The 16,648-nt window shown below is 39.6% G+C and overlaps 1 protein-coding gene and 1 non-coding gene across 2 annotated transcripts in view; both read left to right on the top strand.

Moving 5' to 3' along the window:
- Hecw2 (HECT, C2 and WW domain containing E3 ubiquitin protein ligase 2) overlaps positions 1-16,648 on the top strand; it is a 203,930-nt gene that overhangs the window by 121,120 nt on the left and 66,162 nt on the right. The window contains exons 14-16 of the mRNA XM_028765597.1: positions 2,934-3,068; positions 6,746-6,848; positions 9,605-9,701. Coding sequence (XP_028621430.1) covers positions 2,934-3,068; positions 6,746-6,848; positions 9,605-9,701 — 335 coding nt within the window. The remainder of the gene's footprint in view (positions 1-2,933; positions 3,069-6,745; positions 6,849-9,604; positions 9,702-16,648) is intronic.
- Positions 7,925-8,090, top strand: LOC114619906. Its single transcript, XR_003711231.1, has one exon. It is a non-coding gene; the product is annotated as a U1 spliceosomal RNA (small nuclear RNA).

The raw sequence follows: 16,648 nt of genomic DNA, 5'->3' as shown, positions 1-16,648 counted from the left end.
ACAAGACCCTGATATAGCTGTCTCCTTAGAGGTCTGCCAGAGCCTGACATATTCAGAGGCAGATGCTCACAGCTAACCATTGAACTGATCATGGGGTTCCCAATGGAAGAGTTAGAGTGAAGACTGAAGGAGTTGAAAGGGTTTTCGACCCCATGAGGAGAGCAACAATACCAACCAACCAGAGCCCCCAGGGTCTAAACCACCAGCCTGGGAGCACTTATGGAGGGATCCATGGCTTCAGCTGTATATGCAAGGGAGGATGGTCCTGTCAGGCATAGGTGGGAGAGGAGATCTTTGGTCCCATGAAAGCTGGACACCTTGTGTGAGGGAATTCGTGGGTGGGGAGGTGGGAGTGGGGGGTAGGTGGGGGCACATCCTCATAGAAGCAGGAGGAGGAGGGATGGGATAGGGGGTTCCTGGGCGGGAGGGGGGAAATGGGGTAAGGGGATAACATCTGAAATGTAAATAAAATGTCCAATAAAAAATTTAAAATATAAAAACATTCTAAAAATAAAATAAAATGCATATGAACTTTCTCATTAGTTTGTATAGGTGTGACATCATAATTTAATAGGAACGATGTCTCAATATAGATGCAATGTCATAATTTAATAAGAAAATAAAGACTTAAAATATTGGAGGCACTTTGCCTAAAAGTACATTAGCAGTGAATAGCATTGCATCCTTCTCTGGGTCCCAAGCATTCAAGCCAGATTAGATTAGATTAAATGCAGGTTTATTGGGAAGCCACTCTCAGGCCAAGGACAAGGCCAGGGAAGTCACCATGGGGTGGGCGGGGAGAAAGGGCTCATGCACAGAGAAAGAAGAAAAGGCAGAGGAGGAGGAGAGGAAGGAAACAGAGAGAGAGGGATAGGGAGAGGGAGGAAGGAGAGAGGGAGAGGGAGAGGGAGAGGGAGAAGGAGAGGGAGGGAGGGAGAGAGAGAGGGAGAGAGAGAGAGAGAGAATGCAAAATGTCTGGATTATAGAGAAGAGCCTCTGGGGAAGGGGCAACCCCGCCCAGGGCTGGAAAGTTCACAGTTGAGGCAGGGTATGCCAGGTAGGGACTTAGGGATGCTCAGAGAACCTAGAGACCAGGTCTGCTTTGGTATGTACGATATCCACTTCAGTACCTTGTCCTGGGTCTGAAATCAAACATACTCCATTCGTATTAGTCGGGGAGTTTATTCATATCTATAATTTGAATTTCAAAACTTCCTCTCTTATCTCTATTCTAACCTTCTCTAGTTTCTCATAGCTTATGTTCCATATAACCCTTTCATTTCTTTCTAATTTTTTCACATCTTCAACTGTTTTTGTGTTTTTCATAGGTTTTAATTCTTGGTTAGTTAAGTGTGAGCTGTTACCTTGTACTCCTGTTGGGATGTTTGGAGCCTTTAGTTATTTCTGGGGTGCCTCTCTTCTCTCCCAGGTCAACCCTAAAAGCTATTGAGGAGGATAGGATGAGTAAGAAACGGTGCCTTCCCTCAAGACATTTACATAATTCTTTAGAGAATGGGTTTTAAACAAGCCTGTTAACATCAAATTAGGTTCTGACACTATATGCAAATCAGCACTGACCTACATGCAGACACCCATTTGTGCTTGTAATTATGAGCGCATCATGGTGCCTCTAACGCCACCCATCTCTTGAGAGCATTCCTAAGGTACTACATAATTAGGTAATACCATTTTAGTAGTTTTGAATTTTCCCTTAAGTAATATATTGTAATATTATATACTATATATTATATATTTCCTTTTATTATTATGTTTGTAATAAAATCTTCTTGATGATAATTTATACAAAAAAGAGACTTGATGATATCTGCTTTTTAAAGGCAGGACTTAGACATGCTTATTAGTAAAAATTATTTCTACTTCTTGATATTTTTGAATAAGGTCGGGAATAATGAACAGGTAAAAAAGTGAAGGCTGTCATGAAATTTGAGGCCACAGCTTGTCAATACAAGGCCACGAGGACTGTCACTCATGTGCTTTTCCTTGAGAAAAAGAATGCTTCATCTCTTAAGTTGGAGAAGACCTACTCAGTTTTTGTACTTAGAAATCTCACAGTGTGAGAAGGGACTGGAAACATTCTTGCTCTGTGGTTTTACTGCTTTGTTTTGTGATACTTTGATTTTTTGAGGAACCCGGAAAACTAGCCAGTGTTTTGGGATGACTTAGAGACAGTGGGTAGCTGAGAGAAACTTTGTTTCAGAGTAATGATGTCATCAATCTGCTGAGAAGAAACAGTCTTATAAAAGGATTAAGGAATAAAAATATTTAGAGGTATGAACAACTGAGAAACCACCCTACTTACATAAATGAGTGATGTTCAGGGGACACTGGGAAAATGGAAGAGTCTAGAGGCTGACTGCATTAGAAAAGAAGGAAGTATGATGGTGACATTTCTGATGATTAGAAATTTATAATAACCAGGTACAGGAGGAACCCAGCCACAGCAGTTAAAGGAGTCCAAATGCCCCCTTTGCACCTTGTTATGACTGTTGTTTTGTTTCGAAACAATACCTCCCTCCATATCTCAGGGTAGCCTCCACTTAGGATGTTTTTGCTGCCACAGTCAGAGTGCTGGGATTGCAGGCATGTGCCACCACACCCAGGTCCAAGCGTCCACCCCGTGGCATCCTTCTCAGAGCATCTTGACTGTCTAAAAGAGCATTTTCTAAAACCAAGTATAATTCCTTCCTGCTTCCCTATTCCAGATCCAGGCTAAGCATGCCTTTCTCTAGTCTACCTTTTCTTAATGGATATAAAAAAAATTCTTCCAAGGATTGGAAATTATTAAAAAAAAAAAACAGATTATTTCTCAGAAGTGGGTAATTTCCTGACTCTGCAATATTCTTGGTTGGCTGTGACATTTGTGTAATGTGTGTGTGTTGACTGCTCTGCTGATGCAGTGAATTGTATCCTAGGCATTTTTTGTCGACCACAACTCCCGGACCACCACGTTCATTGATCCTCGGCTCCCACTTCAGAGCAGTAGGCCCACAAGTGCGCTGGTTCATCGACAACACCTGACAAGGCAACGCAGCCACAGCGCGGGTGAGGTGAGTTCTGGCCCTTTAGGAACTGACCAGTTGATTGAGAGTAGACAGGATACGGTGCTTTGTGAAATTGGGTTGCCTTTTTGTTGTTTGCTTGATTCTTTTTGGGGGGAGTTCTTTTTTTTTTGGTTTAATTTAGTTTTAGTGTATCATTCAGATGCTTAAAAAGTTTTAGAATGTTAACAAAAATACCTCTAGACTCAATTGCAAATTTAATAGTTGGGAGTATATAATAAAAGATTGAAGAATAAAGTTTCATATTTAACTCAGAGACAATTGTTAATATGCAAAATGCTCACAGAAGATAATAATCCCTTTAGATACCCAAGGATAGTCTCATTTAAAAAAAAAAGAAAAAAAGAAAAGAAAAAAGAGTTTTTAGTGGGCTAAAGTTTTGTCAACTACAGAGAATAATTTCTTAAATGAAGTTTTCTGGATGCTATTGAAATATTCACCAGAGGGTGAATCTATAGAATTGTGGGGTCCTGCTGGAATCATCTAAAATTAGAATGTATTCGGCAGAACTGATGTATTGTGTATGCTGATTGCCCAGAGAAGATGGTCTTAAGTGTGACTGAATACCACACTACAATCTACTTTGGCAGTTTGCAGTGATTCATGGTAGCCACACGAGGGCTCTCCAATACCCTGGCCCAAAACAAAAATCTCTTCTTGTTTCCCTTTTCTTTGAACAACTTAAATACATAAAAGGACTGTTTGTGGTTGAATTTTCTTCTCCATAACATAAGTTTATGCCTTATGTGCTTACTGTGGCTTCTAAAAATTCCCTGAGACAAATGGAATTAAGATTCTTTTCCTGCCTGCCATTTCTAAATGCATATCGTATTTCCAATATCATACTGTAGGTCAAATATTCTGAAGGCTTTCTTATAAGAAAAAATTATGAATGCAATAAATAATTGGATTCAATTCATCAAAATTCCACTCATGGAATTTCCCCCTAATGTGCATTCTGCTTAACATATCATGTGTTCACTGTTTATAGAAGAATATACATGAGAACCTCATATAAAAATGATATATAAGTCTAATGCAGGGTGAGGTATGCATGAAAATATTTATGTTTTATGAGTAGCCAATAAATCTTTATCTTGCTGTCCTGTAAACCATTACTGGTGAGCTGGAAGACACTAACAGCATTCATCTTACCAGATACAACTGAACTCTCACCCTTGGACCTTGTGTGGATATATAGTATAATTAGGACACTGCATGGCTTTATCACATGGACAGTGCACTTTAACTGTTTACTTTATGGTGACATCACAAGCTGAAGGTGGCTTTTCTGTTCAGTCAGGACAGTGTTTCTTGGAAAACATACACAAGATTAATAGTTAGACTTAAACTTTTAGAACATCTGGCTCAATACTTTGAATTACTTTCATGGTCTAGGGGTACCCAGTAATGGAAGAGGGCCTCCCAAGAGTAAATTAGCAACTTAATGAAAAATCTCTCTTCTGTTGCTAGGAGCTGAACAGTGAAATGGAGTAACGCAGCATGCAGCCACAGTATTGTCCAGCCTTTCTCAAAGAATCCCCTTTAGGGTGCAGCACTTGAGAGTGCAGTGGGCACAGCTGGAAATATTACATATATTTCTGGGAGGAATTGACCACTGTCTTGTGGTCTGGTTTTAAGAAGTGAGATCTTTAAGAAGACCTGTGGCTGTTCTAGGAAATGTTGACATACAGGAAATCATACAGACTGGTGGATTGAGATGGTAAAGTTCCCAGCCTGGAGGTGTATAGAGAATGACTGGCTGTGTTCCTCAAACCCAATAACTCATTAGAAGCAGGCAGAAAAGACTTCTGGTTATGTAATGAGTCTGTTACCATCCTAGCTTTGTTCAGCAATGTCTACAATCAGTAAACAAGCTGATATCTCTGCTGTGGCAACAAACACCCGCTGTCATGTGGTTGGGAGTATAACAAACACAAATAAGTAACAACTTATTTCCCATGTTCTTTACATGGAAAGCCAATTTAAAACTATATTTTAAATGAATAAAAACAAGAGTAAAAGACCTTGATAAACTTTGAAAGGGCCAGCAAGGATGCTGGAGCAGAGGAGGGCTGTATAAAATCCTGGCTACACATGTTGACAAACTGACTTTGATCCCTGGAACCCAGAGAAGAATAGAAGGAGAGAATTTACTCCACAGATTTGCCCTCTGACCTACCTACACATGCACACCATGGCACCCAGAAATGCCACCTACAATAACATTTAAAAAACCTTTTTTAGTAGCTGAGACAGAAAGCTGTAGTTTTATAACTCTTTTAGATAGTAATACAGACTTTCTTTTTTATTGTTTCCATCTGTATTAAGGCATAGGAAACAAATAATAAACCTGTTAATAATAACAACTGGTTTTGAAGTATACACCAAGCACCACAGGAGATCAGAGGACAGGACTTAACTTCAGCTTGAAGGAAAGGGAAGGTTTCATGGATGAGGGGTCTGTTTGAACTATCCTTTGAATGAGAACATTCGAGAAGAATAAGCAAGAGGACAGAAAGGCTGTTTCCATTGGGAAGAGCTTTAGAAAGCGCCTCAAAAAAAGTACTATTTGTTATATTTTTAATTTGTTAGTATATTGCTAGTGCAATATAATGATATGCCTATGAAGATTTCAGCAGGAGGAGATAGAAGCTCCATTTGAGAAGTAGCAATTAGCCGGGCGGTGGTGGCGTACGCCTTTAATCCCAGCACTTGGGAGGCAGAGGCAGGCGGATTTCTGAGTTCGAGGCTAGCCTGGTCTACAGAGTGAGTTCCAGGACAGCCAGGACTACACAGAGAAACCCTGTCTCGAAAAAACAAAACAAAACAAAACAAAAAGAGAAGTAGCAATTAATAAATCCAGTGGTACCTTCTGTCCTCTTTCTTCTCATGGCCATGATAGTTGTTGTAAAAGACTTCTGGAATACAAGAGAAAATGCTAGAATAAACGCTAAAGCAATGTTAGAGTTTCCTGAGAGAACACAAATGAGTAGTTATCTATTTGTAGGGCTTTCTAAATCTATAATAAGTACAATAAATAATTCAGGCTAGGGTGACCATTTTTAGATCTTACACACCTGCTACTGTTAGCTGTCTAGTGTGGGAGGCTCAAACCAGAAAGAGCTGTTACACCAGGTCCTCTAATGGGCATATAAAATTGCTTCTGAGGAGATACTATGCTAATGCACAACCCCACAGGAAGATTACTGCAGCTCAGCGCTTCTGCTGAGGCAGGGAATTCCCTCATCTGTCTATCTAAATAAAGGAAGGACTATCCTGGCACAGCACCGATACACATTGTATCAACCAGCTGTTCCCATTGATTGTATTATGGCAGGTTAGGTTTCTGTCTGTGCAGAAGTTATTCCTGACGAACCAGTCTACTATTTTGCTTCTGCAGCCTTGGTAATTACAGATTGAACCACTGAGCCACATGTACTCACTGACCAAGCTTCTATCAAGGACAGGACTGTGTCAACACCCCCACCAGCACCAAGCCTTAAGATCAGACCTTTCAAGGGCCTGATGTCAGCCCCACAGCTAGCACCTGTTCTGATCAGTTGGTCATTTTCCATGATAAGTGTTTCGAGCAACACAGTTTGAGGTGCCAATGCCAAGTCCTCTACCCCATGGTGCAGACATGACTGTTGCTTGCATTCCAGGTAGGAGAAGACTCTCGGCATGCAGGACCACCAGTTCTTCCCAGGCCGTCCAGCACATTCAATACAGTCAGCAGGCCACAGTACCAGGACATGGTTCCAGTGGGTATGTAGCTCTTTCTACAAATCTTCATCTGTATTATCATATTATTGTATAGAATACATCTATGCTGATATGTGCCTGTGGCCTGCCTTCTACTTTTTACCTTGAATCATAAAACTACTGTATTATCTTTAAGAAATATTGAGTCACAGAGAGCTTCTGCCTTATAAAAGCCTGTAGTCCTACTTAGCAAGTGTTGGATTGTTAAAGGAAAAAAAATCTAATGAGATAATCTGCAATCATTGTAAATTAAGCATTTGAACAAACATGTAATTAGAATGCATTGCACCCTGAGATAGAATTTAAGTGGTATGTGAATCCATGGGAGCCGCATACACTAATCAAGCAAGGCTACAACATTCTTAAGGACTTATAACAAATAGAAGGTAACAACAATCTCCAGAATAGTAAGCTGAAATAAATGGTCGTGAGCTTACAGGTCTGAAAACCATTCTGAACAGTCATTGACATGATGAAGCTAATGTATATTCATGGTCTCAAACCTGGAGCCCTTAAGGTTTGCAGAATGGACACACTGCTGAGAGAGAGATTCACTTCCCCATCTGTGGGGAAAATTTAAAAAGGCCGCCACATTAGAGAAGAGGTCCTATGGTTCCAGTGGCCTGAGGGCCTTGGCGGCGGCAGGCCCCAGTAACACGAGGAAGTCCTTGGTTCCAAAAAGGTTTATTGTCATGGCGGATAATAGATGGATCTAGGCGTACCCCCCAAAACTCAGGGCAGTCCCGAGTTATATAGGGAGGGAGAAAGGGGGAGGATTGGGGGAGGATCTGGGGGAGGCATGTTTAATTTGCTCTGCCCTCTGGCCTTCATTAGTATGTAAATCTCTAGGGCCTGAGGCCTATAGCCTGGCCTATGTGATGTGACTGCTTTTCAGGATCTTGGATGATGGGAGGGACCGAACTCCTGCCGGTTCTCACGCAGAATTCCACGGAGAATCTCGGGGTTCTAGGTACCTGCTCAACAATGACCCAGGATACCCTTATGCAGTCCCACACCCATCTTAAATCAGAGCAGCTTTCTCTTTGTTTTTGCTTTAAAAAGCTCATTGAAAAACAAAGATACTTTCCTGTTAGGGAGATACCATGTGCATGAAGATGGTCTTCTCAGGGCAAGGCACCCCACTGTACTGCAGATGAGCCTACCCTGTGGTTTCCCCAAATGTGGCAAACTTGACAACACAATTTTTGGTGCCAGGGTAGGGGGGTGCAGTTGCAGTCTACCCTAGAAACAAACAACAAAAACCCTTTGTCATAAAGTATACTGTAATGCCCCGTGACCTAAGTAAGTGTCACAACCAACAGATAAGAAACCTAGGATTGATGTCTGTCTGCATTTGATAATGTCATTATTAATATGTAATGTGTTTATAAATACTCCATGTATAACTTTCAAGAGCTATAAAAATATTGCTTAAGTAGTACCTCATTTCTGATTTTGGGTGCAATATAAAAACAATTCCATTACAAAAGTATCTTCAGTTCACCTGACAGTAAATGTTCATTTAGGGATCCTTGGAGTTGACATTGGAATTCCGTTTTAGCAGATAGCATTTAAAAACTTTTCACATATATATGTACAGACAGCATAAAGTTTCTGGTGTGGCTACCTATAGAACTACTGGCTCTCTGCTGTTTGTAAATTCAGACACTCTGTCCTTGGTTCTCTGAATTATATTTATTACTTATTTCTGATTATTAGTCATATAACTAAGCAAAATGATTCATTTTCCTGGCAGAGAGGTAATAATGGTACCCCTAATAAATATTAATGAACAATTTTGACTTTTTTTTTTTTTTTGGTTTTTCAAGACAGGGTTTCTCTGTGTAGCCCTGGCTATCCTGGAATTCACTCTGTAGACCAGGCTGGCCTCGAACTCAGAAATCTGCCTGCCTCTGCCTCCCAAGTGCTGAGATTAAAGGCGTGCGCCACCACCGCCTGGCAATTTTGACATTTCTATAGCCATGGTAAGTAGGTTGTAGATTGTTTAAAAATATATGGTTTGCCTATAGTTGATTTCTGTTGCAATTGTTCATACAGTGGGTTTGGAATGGAGCTGTTTGCATGTGATATTTACTTCCACATAGAGTTATAGAATAGTTTATCATTATCACTGTGGCTGTAGCTGTCACTATTGTTTTGGGAGTTCTCTGGTTCTATCTCTTTACCTCTCTGGCTAATATTCATTCAGAAGATGGTTCGTCATTTTTTATGGTTGTCATTTCTATGCAATTGTCTGCTGTTGGAATTTTGTTGGTGGTAGTAGGGTTGGTTTGGTTTGGTTTGGTTTGGTTTGGTTTGGTTTGGTTTGGTTTGGTTTTTGAGATAGAGTCTTAACAATGTAGCCCAGGTTGACCTCAAATTCAGTCCTCCTGCTTTAGTCTCACATATGCTGGGATTATAGACCTGTACTATATACCTGGCTTTGAGATTGATTTGGATAAATTTAAAATAGTTAATTTTGTTGGTATATTAATCTCGTCATTTGAAAGTAAATATGGTTTGTCAGAGGGGTTGATAAAGTACGTGACATGGATCAGGTGTAACCCAGATAATCACATAACAGCTTAGACGAAATGGAACACAGGCATCTGTGGACACAGTTGCAGAACAGCTCCAACTGAAGACTAGAGTGAAGGAAGTATTAGCCAAAAACATACTTTTTAAAGTCTGAATTTCAATAGATCATTGTAGAAGTAGCAGTAGATTTAAAAAAAAATGTTTCTTTTACTTTTTTTCAGCCTACAATGACAAAATTGTTGCTTTCTTGCGTCAACCCAACATCCTTGAAATTCTGCAAGAGCGTCAACCTGATCTTGCCAGAAACCACTCACTCAGGTAAACAGGCTTGGGGTTGCTCCAGGAGGCACTAGCACCCAGCATTAAGCTTCAGTGGCACCAGCAATCATCCTGGGACTTGCTCTTACCTCCTGACATTGTTCACAAAGGTTCTGTACGAATGTGTTTTGTCATCAACATCAGCTCCTTTAGCCCCAGTTTTCTCTAGCAAGCACAAGAGTGGAATAAGGTTGGCTAAATAACCTAGAATTCCCCCTCAGGATTCTTGGAATCAAATATGCACAGCCAAGAATACATCACGGCTTACAAACAATGACACTGACATTTTAAGTGTAGCTTGAATCAACGTGAGTAATCTTTTATTGAGTTGAGAGTTATAGGGTCCTAGACTTTTGACATTCTATTTTTCCTTAATGAAAACACAGTAGAACTCAAATAGAGACTCATTTCCCCTGAGTCCTCCCTTAAATATGCCCTGCTTCCAGTTTCCCCGTGCATTCCTAAATATGTGCTCCTCTTCTGTCATGCTGTTATTTTCTTGGTTTGTCAAGAACAGTCTTTGTTTTAAAACACCTTTTCTTAAACCTTTCAGCCTCGCAATGGCTCTTAGTTTTGTGATCTAGAACAGTGTTTCCAGTCTCAGTGTGCTGCACATCACAGGTGATAGAAAAGAGGAAATCATATATAATCCGGTACTCACTTGATTTACACATTACTGTATTCGTGAGCTTTTTCACCTGTGCCCCAGTTCTCAAAATAACAACTCTGATACTTAATTATATATGTATAAATGCCTAGGCCAGAAGCTTGGGCTTGTTCCCTGACTAGCTCATTACTTAGTTAACCCATTTATTCCTTTCTATAGTACCACATGGCTGGTTACCTCTTCTGAGTTTTGTGCTCTGTCTCCTCAGAGTTCAAGGTGAATCTCTTCCTGCACCAGACTCTATCTCAGAGTCCCTCTCTCCTACCAGAACCCCAACCTCCTAGTTCCTGCTTCAGCTCATTAGCCAATCAGCTTTCTGTTGACAGGTGATGCTTCCATACAGTACACAAGAGATTGTCCCTGCATATTACCTTTAATGGTAGAACTGCATTTGCCAATGATGCTATCCTAGATATAGCTATGGTTCTCAAAGACTGATCCACTTCTACTAACCTTGTTTTCACCCAAATGATGTAAAGCTTTATATAATATAAAATGCCAGAACTCAGCCTCACACCTACCTTCAACCCCACTCTCACTCCTCTTCCGTCTTTGAGGTCATTCTTCTGACTTACTTACCATACCCTCTCCAGAGCTCAATTGAAGAAGCATGGGCAAAGCCCAGGCATTGTTTTCTTTGATTCTCTCCATGTAACTCTACAGCACAGACAGGTGTAATAACCTGGCTAGACAGTAATTTGATGATTAAGCATGTGATGTATGAAATTGGTCTTTGTACTCTTGACTGTGTGACTTTCTTGCTCTAATTTCATTTCTCACGTTCTTATTTTTGAATTAGATTCTTAGACCCTTCCACTAGATCACATCCAGCCCACCTGTCCCTTGAGTTCTGTTCCTTTCTGCTCAAATATTTAAAAGCCCTCTCTATGTAGTAAGCAAAATGCCAATATTACTATGCTACCATTAACTTTATAAACTTTACATTTCTGAAGAATATAGACTAGGCAAAATTTTAAATACGGCATATAAATGACACCTATGTTAGAATCCTGGTTTCAAGAAGCTAACTACACAATGAGCTTCAGTGCTTTCTTTACATGAGCATGCTGTTCCTGATCACCAAAAATTACAAAAATTAGGCAAGTATGGATTTTGAACTTTTCGTTTTTAGGGCATCCCCTTAGCAATCCACAGTCCTCTAGAGATTAATAAACTTACAGAGGTAAGTTCAACCTTCTAATTAAAGATTGTAGAGATTCTGGACCTCAAAGCAAAACAAATTCCTCCTCTCTTCTTAATCAGGAGGTGAAGAAAATTCTAGTTTCTCTCACTTTTACTTCCTCCAAATACACATATACACACACGAGAGAGAGAGAGAGAGAGAGAGAGAGAGAGAGAGAGAGAGAGAGAGAGAGAGAGAAGAGGAGAGGAGAGGAGAGAGACGGAGTTCTTCTGAATGCATCTCATTCCCACAGAACAGACTAAGAAAGTGAATACTTAAGGAGATTTGTGCTTTTCTTCTGGACTCTAGGTTATTATTTAAAGTAATTAGCATATCTTTAGATCTCTGTCATGGGAGAGGCTGAATGATTTAATCTACCTGTACAGGGCATCTGATTTACAACAAGTCTTTCATGACTTAGAAGAACTTTCACAGGACAGTGTGAGGCTCCAGTTGATAGCACCCAGCTTTCTGTTTTCGTCCTACTTTTTGAGACTCCTAAGAAGGCTGTCAATTTTAATTTTTCCAGTGGTCTTCAGGGTTCCTAGTTAAGCATATTTTTTTCTGCATACCTCACACAGTAATCTCTGATAGAGAAATTAGTTTATTGGATTTGAGATATATTTCCATCTATTTATGCTTTGAGACTCTATAGAAATTGTGACCACAAGAAGCATCAGCAGGCATGACAAGCTGAAAGAGGCAGGAACTCATATTGATGAGATCATGTTCTTTCTCTTACCCAGTGTGTGTCACTCCGTGTTTTCATTTGCTTATCATAACAACGTAAAGGAGAAGTTTGTATATCTGAGAGGACATTCTGTTTCATAGTTAAAACTGCACTGTAAGGAACATTCCCACAGACGTAGGGGTGGAATCTAAGCTGAGGTCTTTAAATTTCATATTTTGATGACATTTTTGATAATAGACTGTTAGCCAGTTGTCATTATAACAAAGTTCCTGAGATAATTAATTTATTAAGAAAAAGAGCTTACTTTCATTTTAGTGTCTCTAGTCCTTGATCTGGTGGCCCTCTTGTCTTTGGTCCTGTGATGGGGGCAGCGGGGCTGTCTGATGGGAGTAACAGGAAGCTAAGAGCTCATTGTAGAGCTAGGAGCGAGAGTTCGTAGCCAGTGTCTCTCAATCCCCATTGGGAGCACGATCCTGATTATTTACGAGCTTAACTCAAAACATCTCCTGGAAGTCCACAGCACTGCCCATTAGCACCATCTTGAAAACAAAGACTTTTTAACTTGTGGACCTTAAACATGCACAGAAAGGAGCCAATGGGTAATCAATCTATGGGTCCCAGGTGTCTTTGAGCTCTGCTTCTGCACAGCCAAGGATTACCAACACATGTTTCTGGGCATTCTTCCTCACTGATAGCACAGCCACTTGAAAGAAGTAACCTTTGTCCCTTGAGTAAGGGATGCCAGTGGGAGACTAAAGTGGGCGTCTCTTTGCTTTGTGCCTCTCTCGTGTTGCCTGTGAGTCCTTCCAAGTCAGAGCATAGCAATCCATTGATTGAGCTTTATTCATATCCAGTTTTCTCTTCCTTGAGGCTCCACTTCTCTCTTTTCAGGTAGAATATCTGTGGCTTCCATGTACAGAATGGCTTTTGCTTTCAACTGCTGTTCTGAGATCTTGGTTCTCTCTGACTTTATCAGTCATGATAAGGTTGAATGGTACCAAATTGTCCCTCCAAATCGTTAGTCCAGGAAGAGGATAATTCTTCCAGGTAAATATCCAGAAGGAGAGATGAACATCCAGAGGGAGAGTTGGCTCAGCTATTGAGAATGTGTACTGCTCTTTGAGAGGACCCACATCTGTTTTCCAGTACCCATGGCGGATAGTTTAAAACCATCTGTAAGTCCAGCTCCGGAGAATCTGATGCCCTCTTGTGACTCCATGAGAAATGGAGCTTACATATACACATGCCAACCTCCACATACCTACTCATAATTTAAAATAATATAAATTTTAAAAATTAACATTCAAATTTGCTGCCGCTTCTGTACAAGGTGCCTCTATTGAACTGTTAAATTGTATTATTCCTTTTCATTGGAGGATAATAATCATACCAAGATAGCTAGCATATATGAAGTTAGAATGAAAAATTCTTATATAGTATCAAAATGCAAATATCTTAATGTAAGACATCTTTTAAAAATATTTTATGAATGAATAGAGCACATACAATTTTTTTTTTTAGTTCTGGCATTTATATTCAAATTTATTATATTCAAGGATCATCAGCCTGAGGTAAGAGTTGAGAATTTCCCTCTTTGGTGGTCATTAGGCCCAGCCAGGAAGTGTGTTCCTGCCAGTCCTGTTTTCCCAAGCAGCACTGATAATGAGCACCAGGCTGACTGTTCTTCACAGGCTTCTTACAGAAATCCCTTGCCATAAGAATGTGACCTGTGATACTTTTTTCATTTTGTTTAAATAAATCCACTTCATATTTTAAGTTACTATTAAAGAAATAAGCCAAGAAGTTCTGAGCCACAGGAAGCAAAGAGGCATGTGCCTCAGTTCACTGCCCAAGATGCGAACACAAATGTGGGCCTCTCTGTTTCTTTCTGTCATCCTTTTTGGACTACCTTGCAATTTTGATGTAGATTAGTACTGCTCTGATTGAATCTTCAAATTACATTCGCCTTGAAATTACAGAAAAATATAGACTTTTGTAGAATTGAAGTTTCCAAAGTTTCCTAAAACTAGTTTAAGTAAAACAAATCCCAGTGTTCACGAATCCTAACCTATTTCTCATGCAACTCGTTTACAAATGAAGTTTTCCACATTATAATTGAGCTGGAAATATTAACCTGAGCTCTGACCTGTGCTCCGTGGTCCAAGCAGCATGAATTTATGCCTGCTGATCCTGACACACACTCTTGTCAGGGCCTGCCTTTCCCTGACTCTCAATCTCCTCTAGTCTGTTTACTGCTCACTTAGATTTGAGGACCAACCTAACAGTGTTCTGATCTTTGCTGCTTTACTCAGTTTAAATAATAGAAAATCTAGAGTGGTACTATTATTTTCCTGTGGACCATGTATATGGAGATAACTACTGAATTTTTAAAAGCATCTTATTAAAATAATTTATAGACAATTATATAAATGGTAATTGGGTACTTTTGGTCGAAGATTCTCAACTTTCACTAGAAGACCAGAAGTCATGGCTCTTGAAAAGTAGTTAGGTATGTATCTTAAAAATTCATATTTGGGGGGGCTTAAGAGATGGCTCAGTGGTTAAGAGCATTGACTGCTCTTCCAGAGGACTGGGGTTAATTCTCAGCATCTACATGGCACCTCACAACTGTCTGTAACTCCAAGATCTGACACCCTCACACAGACACACGTCCAGGCAAAACACCAATAGACATAAAATAAATAAATTACTTTAAAATTCGTATTTGGAGGCTGGAGAGATGGCTTAGCTGTTAAGAGCACTGGATGAGCCAGGCAGTGGTGGCGCACGCCTTTAGTCCCAGCACTTGGGAGGCAGAGGCAGGCAGATTTCTGAGTTCGAGGCCAGCCTGGGCTACAGAGTGAGTTCCAGGACAGCCAAGGCTATACAGAGAAACCCTGTCTCGAACCCCCCCCCAAAAAAAAAGAGCACTGGATGCTTGTCCAAGGGTCCTGAGTTCAACTCCAAGCACCCATGTGGTGGCTTATAACCCTCTGTAATGCAATCTGATGCCCTCTTCTGTCCGATGACCTCTTCTGTCATGTAAGCACACATGCAAATAGAGTGCTTATATAGATAAATAAATAAATGTTTAAAATTATATTTTTAGTCAGACAGGCCTATGTTTGAACACTACAGTTTACTTATGATTCAAGGTAACTTTGACGGAAGCATTTAAGAACCTTTCAAGTTATTACTCTAAAAAGAGGGTTATATGTTTCTACCTATATGTCTATCCTTTTAAGGTTAAGCAGAGTAAGGATTGTGAAGCATTTGGTAGTTTTTAAGCCTAGCAAACATAACATAAAATGAAGTTAATATGTTAGGTGTCTGTCCTTTACATCTTGATTACATCACAAGGACTAAGTTTAAGATAATTTGTCTTTGAACTTCTCCAGACTCTCAGAGCCACTTGCTTTAAAACTGATTGTACATAAAAATGAAACCATGTGATTCAATGCATGCAACTGAACTTCGGTTAAAGCTCTCTAGAAAATGATTAACTTCGCACTAGAGGGCTGGCTGGAGCAATTTCCACCAGTTCCTTCCTCGAAAGGCTTTATATACATACGATAGAATCAGCCTTAGAAAGAAAGAGAGCTAAGCAAACTCTGGGAAAAATTCTGAGAGCTAAAGTTTCATGAAATGTTTGCTCTTAAGGTCTTAATTTAAATGTATGTGCTAGCTTATATGTGTGTGGTAGGCTTTTGACATAGGTATCCATGTCTCATCTTTGCATCTTGGAGTATGTTTATTTTAAAGCCAAAATATAGGGAGTTAGTTTCAATTTATGAATATATTTTCAGTTAAAACACTTATTACCAAATATGTAAAATATTATAATTCATAGAAACTATAAAACTATACATTCTGGTACATTATAGACATTGATTATTAAAATGATGGGCTTGGAATTCAAGCTGTGAAATGCCTTCGGAAAGATGTATTATAATTAGACATAACAGTTAAACTCCTTTTACAAAATCCAAAATAGTTTTGTTCATACTGAAGTTTCCTCTTATCTGTAGAGATTAAGTTCTAAGAGCCCAGTGTTTGCATGATAGTTCCCATGGAATGGAACTGTACATATACTGTGATATGTACTTGTGATAAAATTTGATTTATAAATTTGGCACAGCAAGAATGTAACAATTCCAAATAAAATAGGGTAAGTATGGTATAATAAAAGTTGTTTAAAACATGAATTTATTTATATCTTGATACTTTCTATTTAATGTTTCTGAGCTATGGTTAACCACAGGTAACAGAAGTTAGACAATAAAAAGCCATGGGGCTTGAGAAATTGTTCAGTGGTTATGAGCACTTGCTAATCTTTCAGAAGACCTGAGTTTGATTCCATGTGCCCACATTTGGTAGCTTATAACTCCAGCCCCAGGGATACCAAT

The sequence above is a fragment of the Grammomys surdaster genome, unplaced genomic scaffold (assembly GCF_004785775.1).
Source record: "Grammomys surdaster isolate TR1022 unplaced genomic scaffold, NIH_TR_1.0 165, whole genome shotgun sequence".
In the NCBI taxonomy this organism is placed as follows: domain Eukaryota; kingdom Metazoa; phylum Chordata; class Mammalia; order Rodentia; family Muridae; genus Grammomys; species Grammomys surdaster.
Note: the sequence above shows the minus strand (reverse complement) of the source record. Positions and strands in the feature narration are given on the sequence as shown.